The sequence below is a fragment of the Protopterus annectens genome, chromosome 4.part0 (assembly GCF_019279795.1).
Source record: "Protopterus annectens isolate FY-2018-M chromosome 4.part0, PAN1.0, whole genome shotgun sequence".
Taxonomy (NCBI): domain Eukaryota; kingdom Metazoa; phylum Chordata; order Ceratodontiformes; family Protopteridae; genus Protopterus; species Protopterus annectens.
The window spans coordinates 916,526,902-916,546,713 of NC_056733.1; the positions used below are offsets into that span (position 1 = coordinate 916,526,902).

The 19,812-nt window shown below is 40.0% G+C and overlaps 1 protein-coding gene across 8 annotated transcripts in view; it reads left to right on the forward strand.

Moving 5' to 3' along the window:
- Positions 1–19,812, forward strand: part of MSI1 (musashi RNA binding protein 1) — a 755,253-nt gene that overhangs the window by 566,862 nt on the left and 168,579 nt on the right. For all 8 annotated transcript variants that reach the window (XM_044068892.1, XM_044068894.1, XM_044068889.1 and 5 more), the window contains exon 10: positions 248–328. In XM_044068892.1, the coding sequence (XP_043924827.1) occupies positions 248–328 (81 nt within the window). The remainder of the gene's footprint in view (positions 1–247; positions 329–19,812) is intronic.

Here is a 19,812-nt window from a genome sequence, read left to right on the forward strand (position 1 = left end):
GAAGTGTTGTTGTTTTCACTTGCTCACCATGTTCCTGAATTTTAGCAGACTTTGCATACGGAAACTTGACCAGACTTGTGCCGTTGTCACTGTTTAAAGGTGTATACCTGTGTCACATGCTCGTTTTAGTGCATTTGTTTTTTGTAGTCTTTTGCATCGGCATTGTCACTGAGGTTTGCATATTTGTGCCACAAATGATCTGCATAGTGTCATTTGATTGTGATGAGGTCCTTTTTCCCTCTGACAGGTTATCCAGGATTCCAAGCTGCTACTTATGCTAGTCGTGGCTACACAGGTCTCACACCTGGATATACATATCAGTTTCCTGGTAAGTGCATCGCTGAAGCTCTTGTATTAAGTGTGTTTGCTAGGAGCAGTTCACAGGAGGATTGTGTAGTACAGATAATGCATGTCCTGTTCTTATTGCTTCTGTCATCAGACTTGTTAAGTGCTTGTTGCATGTTACGTGGCTCTGTTTTCAGTAGTATTATCCCACCTGTGCCACTAGGGCTGCTGGCACAGTTCCATATCTGTTAGCATGCCCAGCCCATGTGTATGGAAGCATTTTCCCATGTCAGCCACTGTGATCAAATTTTTATAGCATTGCAGTTTCAGGTATTCCAGCGTACTGAGTTCTTAGCTGTTTGGCTAGTCATAATTCAAAATGTTTGCAGTGATTGATTCCCTGAGTTCTCTGCATAGAGAAACCCTGCTGTGTGTTCAAATTTCTGGGGTGTCTATGTTGATATTAATGTTCAATCAACGTAGGGATCTGGTAACAGAACTGTAGTATCTGAGTGCAACTCCAGACAAAAAATTGTCTCACGTATTCCTTACATTGAGTGAACTGCACATACATATGCCATTTATCTTGTTTGTTTAGGTAGATAGTAACAAAGACATTCAGTCCACATCCCGCTGGTGTCAACAGAGAGCATCTTCACCAGATGACACCATTTCTTTACTGCTGGTTCAGGATTCAGAATTTTGCACATGATTTTCTTTATTAAAGTTAGCATTTTCATTTTTATGGTATCGAAAAGAACATCCAGAACAGTCTGAAGGTAATCAGCATATAACAAGTGTGGATTTAGGAAAAAACATGAACCTGTGACAGAAAATTAATCAGCATGCAGTCCTTTCATAATATAAAAAAAAATAATGCAGATCAGTTCTTAGGCAGTTTTTTTTTCAAGAGAACAATGCAACTAAACATACAGGGAAGTAGTGATGTTAACATGCACATGAAACTTAGCGAGTTGTGCCGGAGACTTTAATTCCATAGGCTTATTCATCCAGAGCTACGAGGATGCAGACAGTTCTTCCACAGTTTTTAGTGATGTCCTTCATGGATGCATCTGCAGTCATAACAAGTGGGTTGTCCTGTCGTCAGGCAGCCCTGCAGTCGGCCGGATTCCAAAGTCCGGGTCCGGCTTCGGCTGATGTCGCACTTCACCCGACGTCATCTCTGTTGGTCTTCGGGTATATAAGCATCAGCCGACGCCATTTTCCTCAGTCTTTCTTGCCGCGTGGCGCCCGAAGCAGAAGCTGTTCGCAAGTGCCGGTCGGTCGGATCCAGAGATTACTTCTACCGAATACTACTTCGAAGACTTCTAAAGCTAAGTACCCCGTTGGGGACTCTTTCTTGCCTCAGCCGATGTCAGAAAAAGTTAACAATTGTTTAACCTGTGGGAAACAAATACCTCATAAAGATTTCCACTCTTACTGTCTGCCTTGTTTAGGCCCAGCCCACGACGTAGCAGCCTGTTCGGCCTGTGCCTCTTTCAACCGATGAACGCTTAGGCGTCGGTCCTTTGCAGTCCTTTATCTGCCCGAGGCCCTTTTGAATGCCACCATGAAGTCCATGTCAGTTAGCCACCCTTGTGGTCCAATGCTGCGGATCCATAAGCCTCTTGCAGGTACAGGGAGCAGTTGAGCCTTAGTGTTCTGCCTGTACCCTCCTTTCCCCATTTTCAAAATGATTCATTCACATCCCCCTGACATGGTCTTGTATGTGCATATTGTATATTTTTATTTCTCATATTCAGAACGATTTGTTCACATTCCCCTTGACATGATCTTGTGTGCGCATATTGTTATGTTTTTATTTCTTTTAGTTTGAAATGAGAAGAGCCCGTCTCCTCTAATCCAGTCATATCCTTTCCACTACAACCCATACAGCCACCTGGTAGCTTTCTCTGGACTTTTTTGCCATCCTGACTTCCCCGGCCTTGTTTCCATCCGCCTGCAACCCCTTTTTCCATTTTTGCACATGGGGTGTCACCGTGTCACTTCAACGGTGATAAAGGTATGGCCTTACCTTGGCCCAGTAGAACAAAAACATTACTGCTGTACCTCTGGAGTTTTTCCTTAGGAGACATGACCCTAAAATTTTGTTCACTGCTTCTAATGCCCTTTTACTGCACTCTGGGTAATCCAGTGCTGCAGTGATCAGCACCCCCAGAGCCTTTTCCTGCTTTACACTCCTTTCCTTTGATACTTAACACAAAGATTGTGCATTTTCTCTTAATCCTCCTGAATAACTTCAGCATCTTTCATTGGCATAAGCAACTGTTACCTGATTTGCCATCATCTTATCCATAGATCTTTTTTCCTGCTCAGAACTTTCCATCAGGTGTATCAAAGTCCCTGTTGAGACAGTACTGGTTTTACGTCAGAATTTCATAAAGTCTTGCTAGGTGTGTGAGGCACTTGTAATATAGCCTCTATTGCTAGGAGCCTCTTCAGTTCTTCTGACCACCTTCAGTGGAAGAGGCAGAGATCTTTGCTTACTGCGGACTGCCTGATCAGTCTGGGCTTCTGTATATAACCTCCCCTAATCAGTCCCAGCCCCAAACAAGTCAGAACTTTCCTTGGGAACCATCTTAGACATGGACAAGGCAGCCTTTACCTTCTCAAGGAAAGGTCCCCAAGACAGAAACTACTTGCAGATGAAGAGAAAAAGTCACAGATGTATGACAGGAGGATCTCAAGGGCCTAGGGACATATCTTCATCAGTTCTGACAATCCTTTCAGCCAGACTGCATGTGAGGAAGGCCCAGTGATGCTTCAGCTTTGGCAGCAGCAGTATCATTGTCTGCATTTGGAACAGACGAAATGCAGGCGAGACCAGGCTGTAGAAGAAGATTAACATACGTGAGGTAAAAGCATTGCTTTTGGCCATGAAAACATTTACTTTATCTGATATAACTGGGCAGTGGTACTGGTCTGAAGACTCTTTTCAGCCATGACCTGGGCCAGAGGCACATCAGACAGCAAATAATATAGCTTGAGTTCAGACTGTAGGTGAGGCAGAGACAGTCTTAGACTTTTGGAATAAAACTGGTAAAGGAGGAGGTACGTTTGATATGGCTCCTTGCTTTTAATAATGCTTCTGTTCTAATAAGTTGAATTAATATTCGTTTGCTAAAGTAAGGACTTTCTGCCCTTTTGTGTATGTTGCAGGTGTGAGAAGAGTAATGTATTGTTAACAGACGGCACCAAGAGGAAGCTGAATTACAGAAATTAAACCAGTTTCATTAAGGTGTCCATATGTCAGACAAAGGTAACATAACCCAGGATTCAGCATCAAGCATGGCCTTCCACCTGCTAGTATCCTCAAAAGGAAGATCTGTTTACTTAGACCAGCTTCTTTGCAGAGATCTTTAAATTGAATAGCAAAATGGATGAAGATATTTTGGCAGCGGATAGATAACAAAGCATTAAGAGTTCAAAAGTGTTTCTGAAACACTCCAGTGGGGTACAGACTCTAATGGCTAAATTCTATGTAAAACCCGAGATGTTAGAGGGTGGGATTATTCAGGAAGACTGGATTAGGTGGAAAATATACTCTGCAGTGGGACACCGGAGAAGCTGCAAAGTAACAGTTGGATGTAAATTTAAGTGGTTGTGACCGTCGGAAAGCAAGGTCAGAGATGAGCATGCTCATAGAAGTTATGTGCCTAGTGCTCCAATCACAAGAAAGTAGTTAGGATCTCTACTTGGAAGGTTTCAAACACTCATTAAAGGGACAAAACACAAGCTGTACAATGGCAGCATGTCAAACAAGAGGCTGTTATAAGAATTTAAGACTATTCCAGATTACTTGGCTTCACAAGAAAAGAAAGAAAACCAGTAACCAATTGTTACAGGTGTTGAGTTACACCTGCTTTGTCCATCTTTTTTAAAAGTAGTTCTCTCGTCTGGCTCCCAAGACTCTTTTGGACCAGCAGGAGGTACTGCAGGTAATTTAAGCTTATCAGTGGCTTGGTGCAAAGTGAAAATTCAAAATCAGAAGCCACTTTTGCACAAGCCCTAAGGGCTTTGGTGCGTCGAGAAACAAACTGTGTTTGATTCTGTTATTGAGGAAACTGATGGCCCAGTGAGAATAAGTGCACTGCCTTCTGAGGCTTTAGACTACAGCAGCCTTAAATTTGAGCTTTGTAATATTTTTTAATACTCAGGGTTTATTTTTTTTTTCTGTAGGAGTGATTTATAATTATGTGGAAAGTTGTATTTGCCAGGGGATATTCATTAAGTTGTGTGGTAACTTGCGGTGAAGGCGTTTTCTGTCCTGTGTACGTCCACCTGTAACTGATGTCAGTAATGTTTATGTGAAGTTATTGGAGGATAAAGCTGTCAATCTTCAGTGTTCCATTCAACTTTAATAAGCTGAAACTATGGGTATCAGTCTAGATAAGAAGAGGGTAGACTTGATTTTTGAAGAAACTCTAGCTGGCAAAGGGCATCTAATGAGAAAGTCTGGCATTATGCCTCAGAGATTTGCACACTGTGTCATGTAATGGTAAGGAAGACGGTACAGAGTATTGTATGAAGTTGTATAATTTCTAAAATCAAAAGGGGGAGTTGCTATTTCAGAAAGGATTTTCTGTCTTATCTTTTTCTTACATAAATTCCAGTTGATGGAATGATCACTCTTCTATAACATTGGGGTGATTCAGGAGGTTTTGGTTAAAGGCTACATTAAACTTTTTTATCTTTTATGCAACAGACTCCATAAATACACTTGTTTCTTAGAACTTGACAGTTACATTTTTGGGAGGGGCAAGTCAATTTTTAAATTTGCTTTGGCAAGCTATAAGGAAGCTGTTCTGTGTAGTTATGCATTATTTAAGGACTGCCAGTTGGAACTAGTCTCTTAAACATGAAAACTTGGTTCAGGAAGTATGGTGGTTCTCAGAGTAAATGTCACAGGTTTATGGTCTGACTTAATTGGTGAAAGTAGAGACTAGTTAAATGGAAGAGGTAGAGGAAGTATTTGGAGGCATTCATCAAGAATATTTTGGTCTCTAGTGGTTTTGCTGTTTGATCCAGGGTATTCCTGTGCATCACATCCTTAAATCCCTAGGCATATACCCTACATTAGAGGTGTAGGTGCTCCATTTTGTAGTGGGATAATTGAAGTCACTTAGGATTTATGGCTTGTTGCTTACAGGAATTTCTTCTAAAACTTCTGGGAATCCCCGTGCTCGTGTAGGGACATGGAGAGGGTCCTGTAATATGCTGTATGTGTAAAGGTTGCCTTGAGAAGCTTTAGAAACTCAATGTGTGGGGGGACTCTGGGTATCTGTTTAGATAAGATGTGCTTCATAAAAGATATGGAGACATTACTGCAGTCTGGTATCTGTATCTAATTCTTCCATGCAGTTGATCTCTCATACTACCAGAGGGGCGGCTAGAGCAGCGGGTGCAGGTGTTGTCATGAGACGCCACACCTGGATGCACCTATGTGATTTTGCAGACCCTTTTAAGTCTTCTTTTCTCAACGCTTCAGTGGAAGCTTCTTCCCTTTTTGGCCCAAAGTGAAAAACACATTAGCCAGGTGTGAAAAGGACGGCAAGACCCTGTCTGCCATGGGCGTATGTTTTTCCACCCCCAACAATCCTACTCTAGGAATCCGAGGAGTGCAAAGATGTGGCACAAGAAATCCCAGGGTCCTTTCCATGATACACATGGCGAGTTTACCCCCTGGGGTAGAGGGGGAAACTCATCTGAAAGACACTTCCACATAGGCAGAGGGGGTCCATGTAATCAGGGATCCAGAGATTCCTTTTCTGGACAGCCCTATCAGCGCTCCTGAAGAGTGGCCCGATTGCTTACCTCTGGAAGCAGTTGGGGGGTGGTTTTCTCTGCACAATCTTGCCTGGCAATCCATAACCACAGATTCATGGGTGCAGACGATAATTATGAGAGGTTACCACATCTCCTTTGACCTTTACCCGAACCGCAAAGGCAAATCCTCGATGTTCCATCCAGTCAGAGGGACATAGCTGCCCAAGAAATTCGAAAGCCGCTTCAAAAAATAATCATCCAAACAGTCCCACCAGACCAGATAGAATCCATTTTTTACTCAAGGTTCTTTTTAGTGTCCAAAAAGACAGGGGACTGGAGGCCAATCTTCGACTTCAGCATCCTAAACAAATCTGTCAGACAGACAAAATTCCGGATATTCACGGTTCAGTCTATCCTTCCGTTCCTGGAAAAAGACGATTGGATGTGTTCGACAGATTTTCAGGATGAGTATTACCACATAACAATGGACAAACACTCCAGAAGATTTCTCCACTTCCTGCTGGGAACCAATCAATACCAATTCCAAGCACTGCCCTTTGGTCTCTCTATGGTCCACAGAGTGTTCACTAAATGCATGGCAGTGGTAACAGCTCACTTGAGACAGCAAGGATTCTGGGTGTTTCTGTATTTAGGCGATTGGCTCCTTAACGCCCCCACCAAGGGTCTACTGGTTACAGCCTTACACTCTAAAGCTAGCAAAATACCTAGCGATCTCAGTAAGCGAGAAGAAATGCAAGTTGACTCCTTCTCAAACTCTGGAATTCATAGGGGCAACTTTCAGCACTCAAACTTGGCTAGTCTCCCTCCCTCTTCACAGATTAAACAGACTAGGGTCCTAACGCTGGGTGGTACTCTCTCTCTCTCTCAGGACAACGTTTCAGCTCGGGCAGTCCTTTAACTACTAGGATGAATGGCAGCATCAATTACAATAGTTCCCGTGGTGAGACTTCCTTTAACTACTAGGATGAACGGCAGCATCAATTACAATAGTTCCCGTGGTGAGACTACACATGAGACTTCTACAATGGCTTCTTCTAACACAGTGGTCCTGTTTGACTCATCCGATGTCCTTTCAGATCCGCGTAACAAATCGTTGCAAACAAGATTTATTCTGGTGGATGAAGACAGAAAAAGGCCTATGGAGTCGTCCTTTCTTCCCCTGTCAGCCCAAGGCTATAGTGACCACGGATGCTTCTCTGATGGGGGGGGGCCTTCAGAGAAAGACGGTCCAGGGCACTTAGTCCCCAGTGGAGGCCAATCTGCATGTCCGTGTTCTAGAACTGAGGGCAGTGCTTCTAGCGTTGCAAGCATTTCAGTTTGTCCTTCCATCAGGAACAGTTGCTATCCAGTCGAACAACTTGTCTGTAGTCTGCTTTATCAACAAACAGTAGGGAACAAAGTACCACCCATTGTGTCGGGAAGCCATGATAATTTAGCAATGGGAGTTATCTTCCAACCACTTTCTGATACAATGCACATTCCTGGGGATTCCAAAGTGATTGCAGACAAACTGAGCAGATGTAGTCTCCTGCCTTATGAGTGGTCCCTCAGTCCTGTCATAGTGGTGAAGATCTTCATTGTAGGGGTCAGCCTTGCTGCGATCTTTTCATATTCCCCACAAACCACAAATGTAGCAGCTACTTTTCCCTAATTCTCCCACAGGGGGAGTCCCCAAGGGACGCTCTGGTACATGATTGGCCCACGGGACTTCTTTATGCTTACTCTCCCCTTCTTCTGATCCTGCAATTTCTAAAGAAAGCCCTTCGGTTGAGAAGCAAATTAGTCCTCATTGCACCCTATTGGCCCCGACAAGTTTGGTTCCCTTCCTTTGGCCTCACCTAGTACACCAACCATGGATTCTGGATCCAACTCCGGAATTGTTGTCGCACCTGCAAGTCCCATAAACCATCCACCAGGAAGCTTTACCTCAGCAAGTGGAAAAGATTCATAATTTGGTCTCGTGAGAAGGGAATAGACCCATTTTCAGCTCCGCTGGATTTTATACTGGACTATTTATCGAATCTCCTCCATTCAGGAGCGGCAGCCTCAACTATTTGGGTTCACCTGGCTGTTATCTCTTACTTCCATAATGGTTTCCAGGACTCATCCTTGATTTCTCACTGTCTCTGTAAAACCTTTTTAAAAGGCGTCAACCACATTAGACGCCCCCCCCCCCCCTTCAAAGAGCCAATCGAACCCTGGAATTTAACACTAGTCCTACAATCCGTGACTCTTCCCAGTTTTGAACCTGCTGCCATTTGCAATATGAAATTCTTATCCTGGAAAACTTTATTCTTGGTATCTATTATTTCAGCAAGGCGAATATCAGAATTACAGGCTTTGTGCATAAAACGTGCTTACATGGTTTTCCACAAAGACAGAGTATCACTCTGGACTAATCCCACCTTCTTACCCAAAGTTATTTCCAATTTCATTATCAATCAAAGAATAGACCTGCCACAAAGGAGAATATTCACTACATTTACTTGTAATTCTACTTGGACAGGAGTAAATTAGTACAGAAATCTGACCAATTATTCGTATCATTCTTAGGATCAAAATTGGGAAGATTTGTTTCCAAAGTAACTCTATCCAAATGGTTGAGAGATTGTTTTGGCTTTATTTACCAACAAAACAAAGCTCTTCTACCTCACAAGGTCAAACCGCGTTCAACCAGATCAGTCACAACATCTGTTGCTTTTCATTCAAGAGCTTCCATGGATGACATTTGTGCAGCAGCAACATCGGCCACTCCTCATACCTTTATCACTCATTAAAAATGGGATTTGGTCTCCAGAGGGAGAGCCTCCTTTGGTTCAGTGATGCTCAAGAATATCCGTCTATAGGGCCTCCTGGGAAATAAAGTAGCTAGGGACTCTGTCCCATAAGTAGTGAATGAATGAAGATTAAAAACATCAGATAAAGAAGTTATGTTTTTACCATAATGTTCCATCTGTGTTGTTGATATTCATTCATTACATCCCACCCTCCTTCCCCCTCCATAAGATTCCTGAAGGTTCGGATTTGTTCCATATCCCATTTTTAGGGAATTTGCTCAGAAAAAGGTTCCACTTTCTTTCTTACGGGCAAACTCGATCTGAGGCAACAGGGAGAGGAGCACTACGGGTAAGCTTAGCTCGAGAGTTTTTTGGCTGTCATGCGCTTGTTATAAAGGCCAACTTGATTCCGAGGACAGAACAGACACCCATCAGTAACGAATGACTGAAGATCAACAACACAGATGAAACATTATGGTAAGAACTTAACTTTTTTTGGAGCATTTAAAAAAAAAGGAGTTGCAGGTGCTCACACAGTCAGAAAATGTCATCAGTAATTGTCAAGTACTCTCTGCTGCTCTTCAAAGATTCATGTTTCAGCCTGACTGGCCGTGGAACTTCCTTTGTATTCTAAGCCTTCAGTGTAACAGTTTTTAAAAGCTTAAAAGAGGTTTTACATCTTATTCTTTCAAGAAATGAGACTGCTCCATCATGAGATCTTCTCCGTGTCTTAGAGAAGCTGTCTAGTCCAGTATGAGCCAGCTGCTTTTGCATCCCTTCAGTTTTTCATTTTGGTCAGGATTGTACCTAGGATGGGGCAAAAGGAGCACCCAGCTCAGGCGCAAAGTGTTTGGGGTAGTGATCGGGTTTCCAGGTGCATTATTGGCCTTCAGAAATTAATGCTGGTGTATTTGTGGTATCAACTGAAGCGCTTTAGCACTCAGTGTGTGGCATAAACTGGAACACCTGCTTGCTACAGTTTAAAATTAGCTTTCCCCCCTTTGGATCATGGACTGCAGTGAACTGAACTGACTTGTCCTTTACATTAGGAATGCCAGATTGGGGAACAGAACTTTTTGTTTTTATCTTGAAGGAGTTTAGCTTGGAATGTTGGAATGAATGGCCACGGCTTGCTCCCAGGAGCACCAGATTCAGATTGAGGAAGAGTTTTTTCTCCTCAGCATAAAAGTTGAGGAGAGGGGGTGCCTAATCAAAGGACCACAGTGGGTGCCAGAATAGCTTGGTACTGCTCTGGTGGCTATTTTTTTGTTAGTACTAACATTCATGTGCAGGAACCATTTTTAGTTTTCCATTAGAACATAGTGCCACTTCACACAGTCGTCTTGTATACCTAAAGGTGTCGAAGAGTTGTCCCTCAGTCAAGCTATTTATTTACTTGTGTAATTTCCTAACCCCTAAAACAAAGAAGAAAACCCCTTGATTCTTTGGATGTTTACAGACAGCTGGCATTTTACTTCAAAGAACTAGAGAGTTCAGAAAGACAAACTACCTAAATAATCCTTAAGCTAAGGGCAACGAAGGTAAACCAGTATTTCCAAATGGCTCGCACTTTGATTTCTGTTGCTACTGTGATAACGGTAAAAGTACTCCATGGGCGCGTAAAAGCCAATCCCACCAGTGCCACTGAGGGGGTCGATACTCACTCTGTCTTATAAGCAGGTACCTGGTCCTCGGTGCATATATTCTCATGATACTATAATTTAGGGGATCTCCTCAGAGCAAGGGCAGGGTTTGACTTTTGTTGTACTGCAAGGCTTATCCAAACCAGTTTCTTCTGCTAGTCACTGTCTAGTATGTATTGTTTGGCTTTGGGAATCTTCCCAAGAAGTAATAACTGAAGAGGTGAATAGTTCAATAAATATAGTACAGTTATGTTACAGTTAGTACAGTTATGTTGGAAATTTACCTCAAATGTAGATGTTCCAGTACCTTTACTACAGTTCAGGTTCCCTCCCATTTCTCATTTTTTCTTTGTACCTTAGGTTTGGGTGGTTTCCCATGTGATCCAGTTTGTACCTTCTCTCTCTCGCTCTCTCTCACTTTCTCACTCTCTCTCTCTCTCTCACTCTCTCACTCAGAAAGGAAGATAGAGCTTTGGAAGTCGGGCAGGATATCCTGAGAAGTATTGACTGTGTCTGTCAGTTTTCCTAAACAGATACATTTATGGTAAGCACATAACACAACTGTACTTCCATTAACATTTCAGAATTTTGCCCTATTCTTTTATTTATGTGTGATCCTACTCAAACAGATCATTGCTTATGTTCACAACACCATTTAAGGCTTCGATTTACTTCTGCATCTGCTCTTTGAAATACTTATGTTCAAAAGATGCCAAGTGAAAGGAAAGTCGTTATAATTTTTTACTTTCTCAGTGGCATGTTAAGCATATGTAACTTGGAGCTTTCTTCATCTAGCTTTATGTGCTGGAATCTCTGGTTTGCATCTAATAATCCAAGGAGCTTAACATTTGACATAGTTGAATCTATAAGCAGTGGCTAGAGTGCTCTTTTTAATTACTTTATTCAGATCTTGTAGAACAGCACCATGTGTACAAGCACAGATGTCATCTTGTTTCACAGTAGTGAACATACTGCTCACACATTCATTTAGCGGTGTTTCTTAATAACTCCCACACTTACGAACATACTGCTCACACATTCATTTAGCGGTGTTTCTTAATAACTCCCACACTTACGAACATACTGCTCACACATTCATTTAGCAGTGTTTCTTAATAACTCCCACACTTACGAACATACTGCTCACACATTCATTTAGCGGTGTTTCTTAATAACTCCCACACTTACGAACATACTGCTCACACATTCATTTAGCGGTGTTTCTTAATAACTCCCACACTTACGAACATACTGCTCACACATTCATTTAGTGGTGTTTCTTAATAACTCCCACACTTACGAACATACTGCTCACACATTCATTTAATGGTGTTTCTTAACTCCCACACTTACGAACATACTGCTCACACATTCATTTAGTGGTGTTTCTTAATAACTCCCACACTTACGAACATACTGCTCACACATTCATTTAATGGTGTTTCTTAATAACTCCCACACTTACGAACATACTGCTCACACATTCATTTAGTGGTGTTTCTTAATAACTCCCACACTTACGAACATACTGCTCACACATTCATTTAGTGGTGTTTCTTAATAACTCCCACACTTACGAACATACTGCTCACACATTCATTTACCGGTGTTTCTTAATAACTCCCAACTGCTCACACATTCATTTAGAAGTGTTTCTTAATAACTCCCACACTTACGAACATACTGCTCACACGTTCATTAAGCGGTGTTTCTTAATAACTCACACTTATGAACATACTGCTCACACATTCATTTAGCGGTGTTTCTTAATAACTCACACTTACAAACATACTGCTCACACATTCATTTAGCGGTATTTCTTAACTCCCACACTTGCTTTCCATTTGCTTCATTTCCGGATTATTCTTGGTACTGAGAGCTGCTTGTTTTTTCCTAGGAGCATGTTTTACTGACACAGCTTGTAGACTTAACTGAAAATGATATTTTCCTAGCAAGCTAACCAAGCCTGCAAATAAGAATAGTTGTGCCTGCAACATGCTTCAGCTATGGCTTTCTACTGTGTTCAGTAAGGCTTTGTGACTGTGCAAATGTTCTTGTAGACACGTACTGTGTGAGGGAATAGTTTGAATGTATTTCACTATGCCTGTCTTCTGACTGAACAAATGACCCAGAACATTAGGTGAATTACCTTTTTCTTTCATTGGTTGTATTTGAGGGGGATCCTATCCTTTCTGTTTATATCTTCAAGTTCAACGTTTTTTGACGCACTAGCTTTACTTGGTGCCCTCAGTATGCCAGCGGTATGCACCCTGCTTTTGCTTGTGCATTTGAACCTCGGTGCTTTAGAATATTTTCTTGCATATTATTACTTCTGCCAGTGTCTTGTTTAAATTCCACACCTCATTTTTTTAATTCTGGGTTTCTCTTGCCAGTCTGACCGATGCCTTTATTTTTTTTTTTATTTCAGAGTTGGTGCCTTGAACTTTTTCCAGTTTTAGTAATACCAACAAGCATCCTATTTTATGTGTTTTAATTTATATGTACATTCTGTTAAAGCCGATTTTGTTTTCATGCCGATCTAGTAGTACATCAGGCTTGAATTTCGTTTGTGCCGTACTTTTGTTCTTCGCATCAGTTTTTGCTGTTGTGCATTTTCATTCTGTGCTCCATTTTTACTTTGACTTCTATTTCATCTTGCATCTCCATTTACCCAGTTAATTCCTTGTAATTTCATTTGATGTGCGTTCATCCATAGCTTGTGATAACGTCATGTCTCAAGTCTGCCGCGTGTTTGATCTTTTCTTGTATTGGAAGCTGTTTTGTCCAACATCAGTAAGTCATATACATAATACTCAGTCTAACTTGGTTCTTTAGCTGAGTAGTTTAACCATCTGCATGTTTGTTGTAGGGATCACGGTTGTGTTAAAAGACTTTGTCTGCAGAAAATGACTTACTTCTGTAACTCGGCTTGTAAAGGAAGTGCTTGGTGGAATGTCATTGAAGAGGGTTGTGAATTCAAATCCCCTCAGTTGTATGTTTTTGTCTCTGTTGGCAAAGAGGATTAAGGGTGCGAGATGTTAAGAAGCTACTTCTGTGGTTCAGGGTTTGATTCCTTTTGCTTTCATCTGCTTACTGTATGATCTTCAGCAAGTCCCTTAACTAGACGCTGCTTTTATGCAATTGGGAATTTCAGCAAATCTCATGAATGGTTTCCTAGACTGAATGTCTAGCAACTAACTATTAACGTAAGAGCCAGTGGCGGGTGACAAGCCTGCCTCCTTAGCTTTCATGGGAGTCGCCAGTTGCTGAGCTCATCCTCCTTCCCAGACATTGGTCTGCAGTACGGCTTTAAAGAAAACATTGGTTGCTTCAAGAACTGATCAGATGTCACTCATTTCTCTACTTTGATCATTTCTGGTAACTTCAAGAAAACAATAAGTGCCCATTTTGGAAGCTCTTTAGCTTTTGCTATTTGATTGTTATTAATTGTTTTGACAGGTAACGGTTAATCTTTCTTGGACTTGAAATCCAGAATTTTCTGAGGGCCATGACATTCTCAGAAAAGTGTGTGCGTGTGTGTGTGTGTGTGTGTGTGTGTGTGTGTGTGTGTGTGTGTGTGTGTGTGTGTGTGTGTGCGCGCGCGCTCGCACGTGCATTTTCATATGCAGAAGGCAAATTCTGACAAGGGACTTGCATTCAAAATGCCATTTTAGGCTAGCAGAGGAGCACTGTCTCTCGTTTGCAAGAACTGTGCTGCCTTCAGAAAAAGACATTAGGTATTAGGTCCAGAAACGGTTATCAGCCTAGGTTAGAGCAAGTTATGCATTTACATTTTGTTTCTCACCCTTATTTAGAACTAAGTTATTAAAATCTTAGTCATTTATTATTCAACTTATGCTTATTAACAAATCATCCTTTGCAGTAATTACAACGCATGACTGCTGAAACTCTCAAACACAAGGACGTAAGAAGAAATGGCCAAAGCAAGGTAAATGCAAATTCCTACTACTGAGGAAATGAAAGGAGTTTGCCTTAAAGGCACTTATAGACTGTAGCAGATGGTGCCTCTTCCAGAGGCTTAGGTTTATTATAGTGAAGGTCCCCAGAAGGGTAGCTAAGCTGCAGGTTCTGCAGAATGCAGAGAAAGCTCATGCTGTGTGGTCCACTGACAAGAGTGGAGGAGCTACAGTGACGTTTAAGTAGCTATAATGATATTACAGGAAAAGCAAGGTGTGACATTGTGTCTGGAGCTTACTGTACTTTCAAGAGTGGAGTTTCATAAATACGTTACGCCTGAACCTGTGCTGTTTCTATAATTCAGAATACAACCCATTACAAAAGTGAACCAAATATGTGGTTTACTAGTTGGTACTGCTAGCTCAAGATTTACAGAGCTATTGTTTATCCTAGCAGGTTCTCTTGAACAAGTTATGTGGACAACCTTGGTATAAAATAGCAAAGGAAATTAACTTAGACATGTTAGTTTTTTTTTTTTTTTAAACTGATGTATACGTAAGTATGCATTGCTTTCACGTTTCTTCAGTTAAGTTCACATGCTCTGAACTAGCACTGTTACGTAATACAAATATTCTTTGACTTGGGTTAACAATATACAATATGATGCACCTTAACTATAATACTTTTAATGCACTTCTCTTAAATAATTTGACAGTACAGTAATTCGTATTTAACTTACTAGACTTAAATCTTCAAATTGGTCATAAAAGTTGTGCACATATAGGATTCAGTACTTCAGTTGTGAAGAATAAAAGCGGTTTATCATTTGTCCACCAGATGGCAGTGTGGAACACTTCATAGTCTTTCTTTGACATGGCTACACTGTTGATGTTAACTTAACAAAAAAAACATACAGTGTGTGACCTTGCAGTATATTGTATCATTCCCTGGAAGGTATTTTAATTTCTTAATTCACTGAAGCCCAGCACAAGAGTATTGCCGAATGTACTAATTACTCACAGGCTGTTTCTTTTATTATTTGCTGTGATAACGTATGTAATTCGATCAACACTTGCATATTTTCAAAGGTACGAGAGCATTCTGAAGCATCTTTTTAATATTATGAAAAGGCTTCTGAATAACTTCAACAACAATATTTGACACGTTTTTACAACTGTCATGTTTAAAATAGATCATAGCAATGATTTCTGCAGTTGATTAGTGTAGCTTTGTATGCAAGTCTCTAAAACAACTGCAGACGTATAGTTAGAGAAAAACTGCTTGAACCTGTGTACTGTTTTACTGCACAAGCTTTATGCACCTTAACATGTTGTATCTTATCTATATTTGTATGTATTTACTTTAAGAATTAACCTGCATTAGTCGGCATGTTTGCAAATTGCCTGAGGGATGGATTTTCAGACTACCGTACCATATTGCTTTCTGTTTTACTTGTACTTATAGCCACGTGCAAAAGCCTTATGGAAGCTTTTAAAAGGAAATGTATGCAAATGAAATCAAGTTAGAAATGTCAACAGTGCTTAAAGCATTGGGTGAATTTGCTTGCTATCAGATCAAATGTTTAGCGATCCCGTGCTGTTCTCAGTCTTGTATAACAGAGTATCCTTAGGTATAAGATTTTCTTTCCTCAGTCCTGTATTATAACAGATGCAGTGTTTCCTTAGTCCTGTATTATAACAGATGCAGTGTTTCCTCAGTCCTGTATTATAACAGATGCAGTGTTTCCTCAGTCCTGTATTATAACAGATGCAGTGTATCCTTAGGTAAATATTTTCTTTCCTCAGTCCTGTATTATAACAGATGCACTGTTTCCTCAGTCTTGTATTATAACAGATGCAGTGTATTCTTAGGTAAATATTTTCTTTCCTCAGTCCTGTATTATAACAAATGCAGTGTTTCCTCAGTCCTGTATTATAACAGATGCAGTGTTTCCTCAGTCCTGTATTATAACAGATGCAGTGCATCCTTAGGTAAATATTTTCTTTCCTCAGTCCTGTATTATAACAGATGCAGTGTTTCCTTAGTCCTGTATTATAACAGATGCAGTGTATCCTTAGGTAAATATTTTCTTTCCTCAGTCCTGTATTATAACAGATGCAGTGTTTCCTTAGGTAAATATTTTCTTTCCTCAGTCCTGTATTATAACAGATGCAGTGTTTCCTTAGTCCTGTATTATAACAGATGCAGTGTATCCTTAGGTAAATATTTTCTTTCCTCAGTCCTGTATTATAACAATTATAACAGATGCAGTGTATCCTTAGGTAAATATTTTCTTTCCTCAGTCCTGTATTATAACAGATGCAGTGTTTCCTTAGTCCTGTATTATAACAGATGCAGTGTATCCTTAGGTAAATATTTTCTTTCCTCAGTCCTGTATTATAACAGATGCAGTGTTTCCTTAGGTAAATATTTTCTTTCCTCAGTCCTGTATTATAACAGATGCAGTGTTTCCTTAGTCCTATATTATAACAGATGCAGTGTATCCTTAGGTAAATATTTTCTTTCCTCAGTCCTGTATTATAACAGATGCAGTGTTTCCTTAGGTAAATATTTTCTTTCCTCAGTCCTGTATTATAACATATGCAGTGTATCCTTAGGTAAATATTTTCTTTCCTCAGTCCTGTATTATAACAGATGCCGTGTTTCCTTAGTCCTGTATTATAACAGATGCAGTGTATCCTTAGGAAAATATTTTCTTTCCTCAGTCCTGTATTATAACAGATGCAGTTTATCCTTAGGTAAATATTTTCTTTCCTCAGTCCTGTATTATAACAGATGCAGTGTTTCCTCAGTCCTGTGTTATAACAGATGCAGTGTATCCTTAGGTAAATATTTTCTTTCCTCAGTCCTGTATTATAACAGATGCAGTGTATCCTTAGGTAAATATTTTCTTTGCTCAGTCCTGTATTATAACAGATGCAGTGTTTCCTTAGTCCTGTATTATAACAGATGCAGTGTGTCCTTAGGTAAATATTTTTTTCCTCAGTCCTGTATTATAACAGATGCAGGTAAATATTTTCTTTCCTCAGTCCTGTATTATAACAGATGCAGTGTATCCTTAGGTAAATATTTTCTTTCCTCAGTCCTGTATTATAACAGATGCAGTGTTTCCTTAGTCCTGTGTTATAACAGATGCAGTGTGTCCTTAGGTAAATATTTTCTTTCCTCAGTCCTGTATTATAACAGATGCAGTGTATCCTTAGGTAAATATTTTCTTTCCTCAGTTCTGTATTATAACAGATGCAGTGTATCCTTAGGTAAATATTTTCTTTTCGCAGTCCTGTATTATAACAGATGCAGTGTATCCTTAGGTAAATATTTTCTTTCCTCAGTCCTGTATTATAACAGATGCAGTGTTTCCTCAGTCCTGTGTTATAACAGATGCAGTGTATCCTTATAACAGATGCAGTGTATCCTTAGGTAAATATTTTCTTTCCTCAGTCCTATATTATAACAGATGCAGTGTTTCCTCAGTCCTGTGTTATAACAGATGCAGTGTATCCTTAGGTAAATATTTTCTTTCCTCAGTCCTGTATTATAACAGATGCAGTGTATCCTTAGGTAAATATTTTCTTTCCTCAGTCCTGTGTTATAACAGATGCAGTGTTTCCTTAGTCCTGTATTATAACAGGTTCAGTGTATCCTTAGGTAAATATTTTCTTTCCTCAGTCCTGTATTATAACAGATGCAGTGTATCCTTAGGTAAATATTTTCTTTCCTCAGTCCTGTATTATAACAGATGCAGTGTTTCCTCAGTCCTGTGTTATAACAGATGCAGTGTTTCCTTAGGTAAATATTTTCTTTCCTCAGTCCTGTATTATAACAGGTGCAGTGTTTCCTATAACAGATGCAGTGTTTCCTTAGGTAAATATTTTCTTTCCTCAGTCCTGTATTCTAACAGATGCAGTGTTTCCTTAGGTAAATATTTTCTTTTCTCAGTCCTGTATTATAACAGATGCAGTGTATCCTTAGATAAATATTTTCTTTCCTCAGTCCTGTATTATAACAGATGCAGTGTTTCTTCAGTCCTGCGTTATAACAGATGCAGTGTATCCTTAGGTAAATATTTTCTTTCCTCAGTTCTGTATTATAACAGATGCACTGTTTCCTCAGTCCTGTGTTATAACAGATGCAGTGTATCCTTAGGTAAATATTTTCTTTCCTCAGTCCTGTATTATAACAGATGCAGTGTATCCTTAGGTAAATATTTTCTTTCCTCAGTCCTGTATTATAACAGATGCAGTGTTTCCTCAATCCTGTATTATAACAGATGCAGTGTATCCATAGGTAAATATTTTCTTTCCTCAGTCTTGTATTATAACATATGTAGTGTATCCTTAGGTAAATATTTTCTTTTTGCTCTTCTTCACAAGAAAGCTTTCCTTTAAAATACCTCCCTGCACTGTAGTATCACTGTTTTTTTTCTCAGTATACCATTGCCTAGATTTTTAGTGCCCCAAAAAGCCATCGATAACCTATTTTTTTTAATAATGCTCGTTTCTCTGCTACAGATCACAAACTAACTTGCCATTTATTTTTACTTATTAGATATCATGTTGGTGTGCATGATTTAGGATCAGATTCTGTTTTTCTGTTTACCACTGTTTACAGTTTTACTCAAGACTCTCGCTATGCTGAGGTCAGTAAAGTGCTATAAATGGTTAAAGTGAGACTAGTTTCTGAGAAATTAGTTGATGGAAAAGTCTTTAGTTGAAGGGCATGGATGAGTCGTACTGCAACAGTTACATGTACAAATCTGTAGTTCCTCTCATTTTTGGACAGATGAGTGTTCCTTTTCTCCATGTAACTAAGTACAGTATTAGAATCCAGAGGCTGCTGTTATTTGTGTTACTGGCTATTTCAAATCACAACCATCTGTTACTATTTAATGAGGCAAACTACAGCTTTTACACAGCCAGCTACCCAGCAAATCTAGAAAAAATATGGGGAGAGTGAAGGTGTGGATTTCTTTTTATTTTGACGACTGCAGCTTTTGAAGACGTAACCCTGTTTTTCACCTCTTTTTATATTGGGGAAAATGTAAATAGAAAGTAACGCAACCTCTGCGAGTACGGCAGCTACAAGGTCCCAAGAGAAACAGCAATCCAAACAAAAAACAAGGACCAGCATACAAGGCACCTTTAAATAAACATGGAATACTTTAATAAAAGTATATTAGTTCTTTTAACAGACCGGTTTCGGCTAATTCAATACAGAGCCTTCATCAGTGTAAAAGATTCAGAGAAAAAAAGAACCATTTTATAATGAATGAGTTGACCATGTGATTAATTACAACTGCTCATTAAGACCAGGCTTAAAGAGACCACCAAGTTTAATAATCCATTTTTTTCTCCATGGAA